The sequence below is a fragment of the Mobula birostris genome, chromosome 26 (genome assembly GCF_030028105.1).
Source record: "Mobula birostris isolate sMobBir1 chromosome 26, sMobBir1.hap1, whole genome shotgun sequence".
Taxonomy (NCBI): domain Eukaryota; kingdom Metazoa; phylum Chordata; class Chondrichthyes; order Myliobatiformes; family Myliobatidae; genus Mobula; species Mobula birostris.
The window spans coordinates 25,920,098-25,934,718 of NC_092395.1; the positions used below are offsets into that span (position 1 = coordinate 25,920,098).

The 14,621-nt window shown below is 44.5% G+C and overlaps 1 protein-coding gene across 3 annotated transcripts in view; it reads right to left on the bottom strand.

Annotated features, from left to right (window-relative positions):
* Positions 1–46: 46 nt before the first annotated feature.
* shc2 (SHC (Src homology 2 domain containing) transforming protein 2) overlaps positions 47–14,621 on the bottom strand; it is a 39,335-nt gene continuing 24,760 nt past the window's right edge. For 2 of the 3 annotated variants that reach the window (XM_072244254.1, XM_072244257.1), the window contains 5 exons: positions 9,337–9,424; positions 8,399–8,551; positions 5,125–5,417; positions 3,962–4,098; positions 47–1,323 (listed from right to left, as the gene is read on the bottom strand). In XM_072244254.1, coding sequence (XP_072100355.1) covers positions 1,320–1,323; positions 3,962–4,098; positions 5,125–5,417; positions 8,399–8,551; positions 9,337–9,424 — 675 coding nt within the window. In that variant the 3' untranslated portion in view covers positions 47–1,319. The remainder of the gene's footprint in view (positions 1,324–3,961; positions 4,099–5,124; positions 5,418–8,398; positions 8,552–9,336; positions 9,425–14,621) is intronic. The other variant, XM_072244255.1, reaches the window with a different exon arrangement.

Here is a 14,621-nt window from a genome sequence, read left to right on the forward strand (position 1 = left end):
TTTGTGTGTGTGCATTTTAAGTGATCTTAACACAGAACACCTTCCAAACTTCACTTTTATTTCAAAGATCAAGAAAAGAATCTGAATCACACAGCTTGATTTACATCCATGAGAATAAATATCACCAGTGTTGGACAGATTCCCTCCATCCCCAATGGAGTTCACTCGTACTGAGACAAACCAATCCAAGCATCTTCCCACCCTCAAATTCACACCAAACGATGCACTCCACTCCGCTCCACTCCACTCAGACAAAATTATGTGCTTCATCCAGCAGCAAGGTTCCCAGTTCTCCCACTACAAATCCCATTGCCTACCTCTGTGACTCCCACTCAACGTCCTCCAGATTCACAGGCTCAGAACCAGGGAGAGAGAAAATGGGAAAGTCTTCGAAACCCTTTCAAATTCACAAGAGGTGCCAAGCTGCTGACCACAGAGTTGCAGACCCAAGCCCTCTCGATGATCCTCTCATGGGATTCTGAGCCATCTAACATCACCAGCTTGAAGTTGGACTGAATTCCCACTTCTCCCACCCTTCTTCCAACAGGCTCAGGTTCCCTCACTTTCCAAACCACACATATATCTCCAAGAACACAGGTATAATCTACAGATGCTATCTAACTCCTTCACATCATCACTGTGAGCACCTTGAGGAGAGCCTCATCCAATGCATTTCCACATCAAACTAAAGTTCCCCTCTACCTGCTTCCAGTCCTCACCTTCCATGTACACCTCTGCTCCTCAGCTGATCCCTGCTTCCTTCCCCATCCATCTCGCTGACCTGTTTCCCCATCTCTCGCACCCATTCATTGCTCTGTTCATCAGATGTGTTTGGGGGGGCAGGGTTAGATCAGTGTAATAATTTGATACATGGATATTTACACAAAGCACAGAGACACACAGATTGTACAATCCTGGCCACAGTAAAACTTTTATCCCATGAATGCCAAACGTATACTGAGAGACAGGCAATTTGCACAGTTCAGACACAAGCCCCTCATCTCCTATGACTTCTTCATTTGCCGTTTGATTGCGAGTGGTTCTGTACTACATAACAATCAGTTTAAAGTTCTGTCGACTCCTGTTGCCTGACCTCGGATTAATGATTCTCCGTCTGCAGGAAGCAACGTGCCCTGTGAAGCAGCTGGGGGGTAAGGGCGGTAGGGAAGCAGGCCGCGTGGAGCGGGAATCCCTGCCCGCAACCGTATTCAACAAGCAACCATGCTCTTCAGAGACATCCACAGCAGACCCAAGCTTCCTGAGCAAAACTTCCCAGTGCTGCCGAATTCAGGGTGACAATTTACAGATCATATTGAGCTTCACCTGTGAACAAGAGAAACATGCTTAGTCGCAACGGGAGTGGCGGTAATGCCTAAAGTGAAAGTCATACAGCACAGAACAGACCCTTTGGCTCATCGTACCCATGCCAACCTTATTTTGCCTATCTATACTAATCTCTACACTTAGCCCGCATTGGAAACTTGTCCTTCTCTGCCTTACCTATTTAAGTAGCTATCTAATTGCCTCTTAAACTTAATAATTATATCTGATTCCAGCACCTCCTCTGACAACACATTCTAGATATCAAGTATTTGATGTAAAAAGACACCCCTCATGTCCCCCTTGAAATTCCCATGCTTTCACCTTAAATCTATGGTGACTTGTTTTTGACACTCCAACCCTATGCCTTTCTCAGTCATATATACTTTCATGATGTATCAGCTCAAACACCACCCGTAAGTTCGTTGATGACACGACAGTGGTTGGCAGAATCTCAGATGATGGAGAGGAGGCATACAGGAGTGAGACAGACCAGCTGGTTGAGTGGTGTCACAGAGACAACTTTGCACTCAGCATCCACAATCCTGGATTGTGGACTCCAGGAAGGGGAAGTCAGAACACACACCAGTCCTCATCAAGGAGTCAACAGTGGAAATGGTGAGCAGCTTCAAGTTAATGGGCATCAACATCTCAGACAATCTATCCCGGCACAATATATTGATGCCGTCACTAAGGAGGAACATTATTAGGAGTTTGGTATGTCACCAAAGACCTTAGCAGATGTCTACATCTTCAAAGGCAGTACTTCAAGAAGGCAGAATCCATTTTAAAGGACTCTCACTATCCAGGACATGCTCTCTTCTCATGATTACCATCAGGAGGTACAGGAGTCTGAAGACACACATTAGATGTTTTAGAAACAGCTTCTTTCCCCCTTTACAAAAGGCAATGGATTTGGCTCAGTACATCACAAGTAAAGCCCTCCCAACCATTGAGCACATCTACAGGGAATGCTGTTGAAGGAAAGCAGCATCCATCATCAGAGATCCCCACCACCCAGGCCGTGCTCTCGTCTCACAGGTGGAAGGTACAAGGACCTGTACACCAGGTTCAACAACATTTACTACCCTTCAACCATCAGGCTCTTGAACAAAAGGGGATAACTACACTCTATTGCCCCATCATTGAGACGTTTCCCACAACTAATGACCTCCCTTTAAGGACTCTTTGTCTCATTATCTCATGTTCTCATTATTTATTGCTATTTATACCATTTGTTGGTCTCCTGCTCTCTGGTTGATCTTTCATTGATCCTGTTATAGTTACTATTCTATAGATTTGCTGATTATGCCCACAGGAAAATGAATCTTAGGGCTGTATATGGTGACATACATGTACTCTGATAATAAAGTTTACTTTGAACATTGAACCATCAGATTTTTGAATGGTCCACGAACGCTGCCTTATTATTTTGCTCTTTTTCCCACCATTTATTTTATTTTTTTCTATTTCTGATTGCAGCTTATGGTAATTTGTTCTGCTGCCACAAAACTATAAAATTTCACAACATATGTTAGTAATAATAAATCTGATTCTGATTCACGTCACCCCCACCCCAAAGCCTCCTTCAGTCCAGGGAAGACGAGTCCAGCCTAACAAATCCTAGAGTCCTCCAATCAAGGTACTATCCTGATGAACCTCCTCTGCACTTTCTCTGCTATGAACCCATAATCCCTGTGTTTGCACTTTCAGGGGACTATGCACTTGGATCTTAAGGTTTTTAACTTCATCAGATTTATTATTTATTTATTGAGATACAGCTCAGAATAGGCCCTCCTGGCCCTTCTGGCCGGCTGCCTGGCAACTCCGGACACAACCCTGGCCTAATCATGGGGCAACTTATGATGACCAATTAACCCACCAACTGGTAGATCTTTGGACTGTGGAGGGAACCCACAGGGTCACGGAGAGAACGTACAGGCGGCAGTGCGAATCGCACCCCGGTTGCTGGGACAGTAAAGCGTTGCGCTAACCACTACGCTACTGTGCCGCTCTGTGCCCTATCATTTGCTGTACATGTCCCGCCCCAATTTGACTTTCAGGAATACATCACCTCCCACTCGTCGGGATCAAATTCCACCCAGCAAAGCTCTGCGCAGCTGGTGTCAAGCTTTCTAATGCCGAAGAATCCCTCTCTCTCCCAACTCCCACCCCGAGGCGACGTACTGCGATAGGTGTCTCTGTTGTCTCGACTTCTCCCACTGACAGGGCAGCTTGGCAGCAGAGCAGTTAGCACAACGCTTTTCAGCGCCAGCATTCACCACTCAGTTCAATTCCTGCCATTGTCTGTAAGAAGTTTTGGTGAGGATTATGTGGATTTCCTCCAGGTGTTCCTGTTCCCTGCCTCATTCCAAAAGACATAGGGTTAGGATTAGGGGTTTATGGGCATGCTACGTTGGCGCCAGAAGCGTGGCGACACTTGCGGGCTGCCCCCAACATAATCTTCAGATTGTGTTGGTTTTGACACAAATGTTGCATTTCACTGTATGTTTCGATATACATGTGACAAATAAAGCCAGCCTTTATCTTTACGTATAAATCCATCACTTGAATCTTTGGAGATTTCTCACTCTCATTATGATTGCTTATCAATGACACATTCAGAGGCACTGACACTCACATCGGCATCGAGTGTGCCCTCTTGATGACCTGTTTCAGACAGACTTCACTCTCAGCCGCAAGGATAGGAACTTCACTCTCAACGTGGTAGTTGATCAGGTGGCTGATGCTTTCGAACAGCAGATCCTTCGTCCGCACCTGGAGGGAGAAGAGGGAGCATAGAACTGTGTGAGCTTCGGGACTGACGGGGCACAGTGAGAGGGAATGTGATTCAGAGGGTGGGGACAGGGTAATGAATGGAATATTGTTCTTTATAGTTGAACATGGAAGGGATTGTCAGCAATTGAGCTGAGGTGTCTGATAGGGTTGTCTACTGTATCCAGTGCTCTCAGTGCGGTCTCCTCTGTATCAGTGAGACGTGACATAGAATTGGGGGGGGGGGGCTTCTTCAAGCACCTTCGCTCCTCCGCCACAGCAGGTGCAATTTCCTGATACCCACCCACTTCAATTCACTTCCTATTCCCATTCTGACATGTCAGTCTGTGGCCTCCACTGCCACGACGAGGCTACTCTTAGGCTGCAGGAGCAACACCCATATTCCCGTCTGGGTAGCCTCCAACCTGACAGCAAGGATATCAACTTCTCTGACTTCTGATCATTTCTACCCCCCTCTTCTCTCTTTTTCCATTCCCCCATTCTGGCTCCCTTCCAGGCCCTTCTTTTCTCATCTGCCCATCAACTCTCTCAGGTGACCCTCCTCCTTCCCTTTCCCCCACGGACCACACTCCTCTCTTATCAGATCCCTTCTTATTCAGTCCTTTACCATTTCCACCCATCACCCCCCAGCTTCTCACTTCATCCTCCCTCCCCCACTTACCCACCTTTCCCCTCACCCGGTCTCACCTATCACCTTCCAGCTTGTAGCCCTTCCCCTCTCCCCACATTCTTTTCCTGACTTCCTTCCCCCTTCCTTTCCAGACCAGCTGAGGGGTCTTTGTTAAAAATGTCAAATGTTCATTCTCCTCCATAGAGGGTGCCTGAGTTCCTCCAGCATTTTATGTGTGTTGCCCTGGATTTCCTGCATCTGGAGAGCCTCTTGTGTTAAAGAGATATTACAATGCTGGTTCCGTCTTGGTTCCCAGAGAGCTGCCGCTGATTTGTCCTTGCCCCAACCCATGGATACTGACTGTAGCCCTGCCCAGACACCCGCACGGCCTTGCTCACCACTCCTTCAGGGTCCACCAGCAGTAAGTGCTTTGCTTGCCCGTTGTGCATCCCAGTCAGGACGTACTGTCCAGGGTTGGTCAGGCTGTCCCTCACCAAGAAGTCCCCGTCCTGCACCAGCAGCGCCTCGGCCACTTTCCGATTGATCTTCCCATGGTACCAGCACTCCTGCTTCAGCTGCTCCTCCTCTGCATCCCTGGCAGCTCCGGGATTTGGCCACAGGCATCCACTTCCCTGGCCACCGCCTCTGCAGGAGTTGGCACCGTGCAGCTTCAAGGCGTCCTCAAATGGCCCTTTGACAGAAAGATGAGGTGAGTGAGAAGGCAAGTCAAGACTGTCTGCTTTGGGACCATTGAGTACAGTTCCATCTTACTCAGTCTTTCTTCATTTCATCCCATGAATTAGCCTAGTGAACTATCTCTGCAGTGCCAACAATGTAAGCACATCCTTAATTATCAGAGACCAACTGTGGGTGGTACTATAGAGGTAGACTCACCAATGCCCTATAGGTTCAAAGTTCAAAAGAAATTTATTATCAAAATACACCTATGTCACCATATACTACCCTGAGATTTATTTATGTGTGGGTATTCACAGTAAATACAAAGAAACACAATAGAATTAATGAAAAACTGCACACAACAAAGGCAGACAATGTGCAATCGACAACAAACTGCAAATACAAAAAGAAGAAAAATGCAAAATAATAATGATAAATAAATAGGCAATAATTACCAAGAACAAGAGTTAAAGAGTCCTTGAAAGTGAGTCTATAGGTTGTGGGGATCAGCACTGGGGTGAATGAAGTTATCCACTCTAGTTCAAGAGACTGATGGTTGAGGGGTAACAACTGTTCCTGAACCTGGTGGTGTGGGGCCATCTTCCTGATGGCAATAGTGAGAAGAGAACATGGCCTGGATGCTGGGGGTCCTCGATGACGGATGCTGCTTTCCTGCGACAGTGTTCCTTGTAGATGTGTTCTGTGGTGGGGAGGGTTTTAACCATGATGGTCTAGGGTAGATTCACTACTTTTTGTAGGCTTTTCCATTAAAGAGAATTGGGATTTCCATACCAGGCTGTGACGCAACAAGTCAGTATACTGTCTAACTCGCATTTATAGAAGTTTGTCAAAGTTTCAGATGACATGCCAAATCTTTGCAAACTCCTAAGGAAGTAGACACTGCTGTGCCTTCTTTGAAATGGCACTTATGTGCTGAACGCAGGACAGATCCTCTGAAACGATGCCACCAAGGAATTTAACGTTGCTGACCATCTCCACCTCTGATCCCCAGATGAGGACCAGTTCATGGACCTCTGGTTTTCTCCTCCTGTAGATAGTAACCTACTCATTGCTTTTGCTGATGTTGAGTTGCTGTTGTGGCACCACCCGGCCAGATTTACCATCTCCCTCCTATGTCCTGATGCGTCACCACCTTTGATTCGGCCAACGACAGTCAGCAAACTTAAAAATGGCACTGGAGCTGTGCTGAGCCTCACGGTCATAAGTATAAAGTGAACAGAGCAGGGGGCTAAACACATGGCCTTGTGGTTCTGTGCTAATGGTGATTGTTTATTTATTTAGCGATACAGCACGGAATCAGCCCTTTCAGGCCTTCGAGCCACGGTGCCCCAGCAACCCCTGACAACCTCCAATTAAACCCCAACCTAATCAATCTGTAATGACCAATTAATCTACCCGTTCACCCTTGGACTGTGGGAGGACACTGGAAAGACAGGGAAAAGCCCACACATTCCATGGGGAGAACTTAGAGACTCCTTACAGATGATGCCAGAATTGAACTCTGAACTCCAACCCCTGCGAGGTGTAACAGCATCGTGCTAGCCACTACTCTGCCATGGTGCCTCATATATTACATTCCACCTGCCACATTCTTGTCCACTCCCTTACAGCTTTCCATATTGCACCCACGTTGTGGAGGAGATGTTGTTGCCAATCCGAATGGACTGGGGTCTGCAAGTGAGGAAATCCGGGATTCAATTGCACAAGAAGGTTTTGAGGACAAGATCTTGGAGATTATTGATCAGACTTGAGGGGATGATGGTATTGAATGCAGAGCGGTAGTAAATGAAGAGCATCCTGAGGTATGTGTCTTCACTGTCCAGATGTTCCTGGGTGGAGTGAAGAGCCAATGAAATGGCATCTGCTGTGGACCTGTTGTGACGGTAGGCAAGTTAGAGCAGATCCAATCCGCACCTCAGGCAAGAGTTGATACGTTTCTCCACCTATCTCTCAAAGCACTTCAATGCAGTGGATGTAAGTACTACTGGACAATAGTCATTGAGGCAGGTTATCACGTTCTCCTTGGGCACCAGTATAATTGAAGCCTGCTTAAAGCAGGTGGGTACTTCAGACTGTCAAAGCGAGAGGTTAAAGATATCAGTGAACACTCCAGCCAATTGATTAGCAGAAGTCTTCAGTACTCGGCCAGGTATCCCGTCTACGCCAGATGCTCACCCTCTTGAAGGGAGCTCTCACGTCAGTTCAAAGTTTCTCTACTTCTGTCCCCTGTGCATTAAAAAGCACTATTCATTTAGGCATCATAATTATTACCTCTACTACCATGCTAACCTTTTGTGTTTCAAGGATTAGAGCCCCCAGATTTCTTTGCATCACAACATGTAATGCTTCATTCCATTTAAGTAATATTTTGCTTAATCATTTTCTTCCATCCAAAGTGGATAACTTCACATATTCCATCTGCAAATTCTTGTCCACCTACTTAACCTTTTCATATCACTTTGCGTGTTCTTTCTGTCCTCCTCATAAGTTGCTAACACAACTATTTTTTGTATCATCAGTAAATCCACTACTAATGAAAGAAGATATGCACAAGGTTAGTGCAGCATATTGGTCTATGATAATTGAACTGTGGAAGAACTATCAGAAATACAAGTGCCTTTCTTCCAAAATCTCTTTCCTACAGGGTGAGGTTCTCCCCACCCCCCACCCACACCCCACTAGTGTGGTGCCTCCTCTGTGTAACTCTCTCGGTACTGGCTATTATCAAACTCTCAATATTTCAGAGAAGTACCAAACCGATTCAAGTCACTATTGTTGGTGGTGGGAGGGAAGAGTGTGAAGCCTTTTTACAAAATCTGTGAATGAACTGTGATCAGATTTAGGCATCATAATTAGTTCCTCTACTACCATGCTAACTTTTCCTGTTTCATGGATTAAAACCCCCAGATTCTCTAAAACGGCATCAAGATCCGATTGTGGCCTTTAGGTTACCTCTGACCCAGGCGTACTTACTCATATCAAAGACATCCTTCTCAGGAGTGTTGGTTGTGTCCTCCGATGTTTCATTCAACCATTGTTGGGCATCAAGAGACTGGGTATTAACATACATGTGGTCTTCACAAGAGACTTTCCCATACGGCCGAAGGTAACCATCACTCGACATTCCTACGATCCACAACGCCAAGAATCAGCAGTGCACGATGAGGTAAAAAAACGAAAGCAGATGTATAGTGGAGCGTGTGCCAGACTGCTGCCAGTACCAGTGCACGCTGGCTATTTTGATCCTGATTTAAATCAATGTGGATGTCAAAGACCTTCCCGTCTGCCCCCCCCACACAGATTCCTACCTTAGACTCTGCTCTGCTGTATTAAGTTACCATAAGACACCCCACCCCGTTAGGGTCAAACTTTGCAACCCTATACAGGATCAGTTCCAATATTCCACAGCAACCAAGTATTCTACAGTTGGCCTCAGACTCCTGTTGTGGAATGGGGTGAGGGTAAAGTCACTCTCCCACACACTTGAATATGAGTGACAATCAGAAAAGACAGTTAAGGTCGGAACGGTCTCCGCACCTTGAACTCCCAGCAGCACAAAAGAGATACCCTGTGTTTAGTCCTTTTACCAAATAATCCTAGTCTTTGGCTCCAAGTTTTTGACATGTCTGCTAAAAGGAATAATTTGATGCTTCTCACATCTCAGTTAAATCTCTCTTCAATTTCCTTTGTTCCAACATAGGCTAGTTTCTAATCATCACCAACTTTCTTATGCCCTGGAAAATCCTCACAAATCTTTACATGTTCTCTATTGCTATCAAGGGAACAGAACAGGATATTGTGCCTAGAGGAGATACTTTTTGATACAACAACTCAGGTGTGTGTTCTACCACCTTAAGAGCTGTCCCGCCTCAGGAGTCTGCCAAAGACTTTGCGAATGGATCGCCGCTCACCTGCCACAAAGAGTTTTGCATCTTCACTGTGATCGTCCATGTTCTGCTGTGATATGTGGCCATTTGCCTTCTGCAATGAACCGTTGAGCTGGAATGAGAGGAGCGTAATGTAAAGGACTGAGCTGCAGGGGCAACTACCCACAAAATTCCACAAGAGAGCCAGCAGCAACAGCCCTGACCTCAGAAATCCACACCGGAAATGTGTCAGGGCCTTAAAGCAATAAACACCATCATTCAAGACACCACTATCAAATCTACAAAATTACATCACATAGGGAGGCCTTTCATCCCATTATATCCCGTGGTTCATTCCCTGCAGGTTATAATTCTTCAAGTGCTCATTCAGGCACCTGTGGTTTGGGGATTTGCCTCCAGCATCCTTTCAGGCAATCAACTGAAATGCCATAATGCTGGGAAAAATAACTTTTTCTGAACTCCCTTCTAATTCTATAAATGAACAAATTTGTTCCCCCCCCCCAAGTTACTGATTTCTCTAATAAGAGAAATAAGTTTGTTCTACTTACCCCTTCAAAGTTTTATAAACCTCAATTATATCTCCCCTCAGTCTCCTTCATCTGAAAGAGTCATCACAACCTCTTGTTCTCACTATACTGTAATTATCCAGCCCTGTCAATGTCCCCATAAATCTCTTCTTCATCCTCTTTGATGCCAGCACATCCTTTATGTGTTGTGGTGGCCAGAACTGTGCATACTATTTGAGCAATTTAAACCAATCTTCCATCCGTGGACTCACTTTACACCGCACGCTGTCGGAGCAGTGCTGCCAGGATAATCAAGGACACGACCCACCCAGCCAACACACTTTTCGTCCCTCTTCCCTCCAGGAGAAGGTTCAGGAGCTTGAAGACTCATACGGCCAGATTTGGGAACAGCTTCTTTCCAACTGTGATAAGACTGCTGAACGGATCCCGACCCGGATCTGGGCCGTAACCTCCAAATATCTGGACCTGCCTCTCGGTTTTTTTTGCACTACCTTACTTCCCATTTTTCTATTTTCTATTTATGATTTATAATTTAAATTTTTAATATTTACTAATTTTAACTATTTTTAATATTTAATATTTGTAATCCAGGGAGTGTGAAAGTGCAGAATCAAATATCGCTGTGATGATTATACGTTCTAGTACCAATTGTTTGGCGACAATAAAGTACAAAGTATAATCAGTATTTTTTTTACAGTTCTAGCATGACCTGCCTGTTCCTGTATTCTAACCGTGGCCAATAAGGGAAAGAATTTCATAATGCTTGCTACTTCCTATTTGCCTAGCTGGTACCTTGCACACTGTGAACTGAAGATTTGCCCCTGGTCAAAATCCACCCCCTGTGTAAAATAGATTCTAGAATCTACAAGATTCTGTTACAAGCTTACACAGTGACTGTAAGTAACAATCTATCTGAGCCACACTAATACTACGTTGTGATGAATACTTTATAATTTAAACAGCAGAATCTGAACATCTGGTTCACAGCACTCTCCATCAATCAGAATTTGCTGGCCTCATGTCTGGATGTGTTGCAGATTAATCAATAGAAAATGATAGCTGTGATTAGTCAACAGTTCCGTAATGATTAGGTCATGTCATTAGACGAGCAGTTGTGGACTAACTAGATTGACCTTGGATTTATCCTCATCCAGGAACTCCTGTCTTACCCACATAATATTCCCAGACCAACGATTACTAACTGTGCTGTTATGCCCTGTTACTGAAGGCAGTGAGGCAAGTCTAAAGACAGACTCGCTCAGCCTACACAAGATGTAATGAAACAACATTAGACAGGTTCAGTAAAAGTGAGGCAATCCATTCCACCAGAACACAGTCTTAAAAGACCAAAACTGAGCCAGATCGCTGCTAATAATGTGACATTTAACAACACAAGAGATTCTGCAGATGCTAGAAACCCAGAACACACACAAAATGCTGAGGGAACTTGGCAAGTCGGGCAGCTTCGAATGAGAGAGCAGCTGGAAGGGCCAAGGGGCCTGTTGCTGTGCCACAATAATAGCTAGGGCCCACAAGTAGACCAGACCACATAAAGACAGCAGATTCAAAAGCAGAAAATGCTGGACACAGTCAGCAGGTCAGGCAGCATCTGTGGAAAGAGCAACAGAGGCAATGTTTCACGTCTTAAACATGAGTAGTCAATTGTTTCTCCTTCCATAGATCTGCCTGACCTGCTCAGGGCATCCAGCACTTTTTGCTTTTATTTCAGATTTACATCGTCTGCATTTTCTTTATTTTGGAAGGAGATCAAGATTTCCTTCCCTGAACAGCATTAATGAATTCAATATGTCTTTAAGTCTTTCTGGTAGTTTAATGGTCATATCAGTGCTGAGACCAACTTCTTTTGTGCAGATTTGATTTAATTGCCTGAATATGAATTCCTCAGCAGCTACAGTAGGAGTTAAAATCATATCTCTGAATCAATGATCGATTGGAATTAAGGTTCCCAATTAGGTACAATTGATGATCAGAGAATAAACTGGTAATTTTGAGTTTCCTCTTCTCAAATTCTTCATTTTTTTTTCATATTATCACATATAAAATCTTCCATTTCTGTTTCCAAATATAACTCTCTATTCCTTGATACACGTATGGGCAATAAGCCACACAATTTGATTACTGTACCAGAATTGGAAATAGGTTTAATAAAAAAAACAGGCATTTTAATATGCTTCTCATGCACCTTCTCAAAAGATCCTGAATTGAACTGACTGAAAATGGCTTTACATAATGATACAAAATGACTTCTTTTTTACCCTTTTCTACAAGTAACTTGAAAGTGCATTACATCAAAAAAAAACAGTAAAAGCTAACTAAAAGTGTACTATTACCCACAAGTGTGTTAGGTTATGGACAATGGGTTAGAGTTGGGGAGGGGTCTGTGATTCACGGGAAACTGACTGTTGTATCCTGTAAGGCACATTTAAAAGATCAACCAACACACACAAAACGCTAGAGGAACTCAGCAGGACAGGCAGCATCCGTGAAGGGAAACAAACAATTGAAGTTTCAGGCTGGGGCCCTTCGTCAGGACCAGAAGGGAAGGGGGTAGAATCCAGAATAAGAAGGTGGGGGTGAGGAAGAGTACAAGCTGGTAGGTGATGGGTGAGAACAGGTGAGGGGCAAGATGGCTGGGTGGGGGAGATGGGATAATGTCAGAAGCCAGGAGGAAGAGATCAAGGGCTAAAGAACAGGGAATCAGATAGGAGAGGACAGAGGACCATGGAATAAAGGGAAGGAGATGGTGAATCATAGGGAGGTGCTGGGCAGATCGTGATGGATATTTAACAGAACCTTATCACAGAGATTAATTTGCTACAATAGTGGGGCCAGTTTATGGGTTGATAGATTTTAAATATCCTTAGAAATTTCAAAAACTCAATATATGCAAAAAGTAATTTGTCTCTGAAAAGAAGCCTTGGTCTTTGTCTTGGAATCCTCTAAGAGCATCTTTTAACCTTAGATCTACATCGTGGAAGTATTTGTACTTCTGAAAAGTTCACACAGGGAGATTCGTAATCAGTAGCCACAAGGAGAGTTATTGAAAGGAAAAGATTGTCCTGCAGTGTACATTCAGCCTGATACTTTTAAGAAAATAAAACAGACCTGCAGATAGTTGAAATCTAAATAAAACCAGAAAAAAAATATTGGTAATACTCAAAAGGTCAGAACGTATATGTTGGAAAAGAATAAAAGTTAACATTTCAGGTCAAAGACCCTTCATCAGAACTCATTTTAAGAATCTGCAAGTCCTTCCATGTTGACCAAACAGTTCAGAGTCACAGACAGACTCCCAGAACTTTATGTTGGAGGTTTTAGAATGACAGAAAGTGAAAGTCCAGACTACACATTATTTCTGAACAGGATGTCACTGTTCCCAGTTCAAGGCAAAGAAAACTCCCAGTAAGAATGGCTCGATGGCTGAGTTGTATCTGCTCCATGAGACTGAATCAACCCAGGCTGGCTGGCAGTCTGCAGCACCATACTCCTATCCGGCCGCATTATTCTCTTCTATCAGCAGAAGCGGGAAAGACATACAATGAATAATTGGTGATTCATTTATTTTAAATGTGTTTTACAAGATTCTGGCCAAGTCACTGTGAATTAACTTAGGTCTGCTCTACAGGGACACACAGCAGAAAGGCTCCTGAGACAGCACTTTCCAAATCCACGACCTCAACCAGCTCGAAGGACAAGGGCAACAACAGCATGGGAACGCCACCAAATGGAAATTGCACCCCCCGCAAAGCCATATACCATCCTGACCTAGAAAAGTATCACTGTTCCTTCATCATTGTTGTCAAAATCCTGAAACTACTGTTGTGGATGAACCTACACTTCAGAAACTACAGTAGTTCAAGAAGGCAGTTCACTGTCATCTTCCCAAGGGCAGTTAGGGACAGGCTGGCTCAGTCTACAAAGCCCACATCAGTCGGATGAATAAAAAAACTGATGATTCATTCGGTTCAGACCTGTGCTGCACTTGGCAGAAAGATTTCAGACAGCCTTCAGCAACTGACATATACCCCCAAGTATGTGCGGAGCACTGGGGGTTGGGGGGGGCCGTGGCTACTAAACAACTGGAGCACACTTCAAGAAGTGGTTGGAGTGTCTAGCTGAGGTAAAGCAGAAACTGCGGTTGTGGGTGTCGTGCTCCTTCTCAATTGCAGAAACAGTCCTAGTGTCGAAGAAAAATGACCCTGAGGACCAGACTTCAAGCAGTGATACCTTTATTCAGCATGATATGATGGAGGGCCTGCAGAAATGTGCAAGGCTCTGAGTTACAGAGCAATTTCAGCCTATATTTATACTGATGAACAAACAAATATACGTGACCAGGAGGAAGATATTTTTAATCATAGAACAGACAAATGACTAAATCATATGAGTGTGTGTTCCTCTTTTCTGCCATCTGCACTCAGTGCTGCATCCTGATTGTGACAGTCTGTCTGCTGTCTGCAGGCCTGAGCTCAGGACATGGAGTTACAAAGCTCAAATGGAAAAATGCAAGTTAGCTACTGAGTTCATCACCCCTTTTCTTGACCCTTCTTCTACACCCGGTCACGGGTGTGACTTGGCTCTTGTCCAGGGTTCTATACATGGTGCAAGTGTGGTCTGTTACCAACTACTACTCTAAAGTAGTCACTAAACCCTTTTCTATTTCATCTGGATCATGTTCTCAAAGACACAATGTGCAAAGCAAAAGAATAACAGATGACTCGAGCTGCGTAAAGATGTTTTATGTGCAAAACCAAGAGTCAC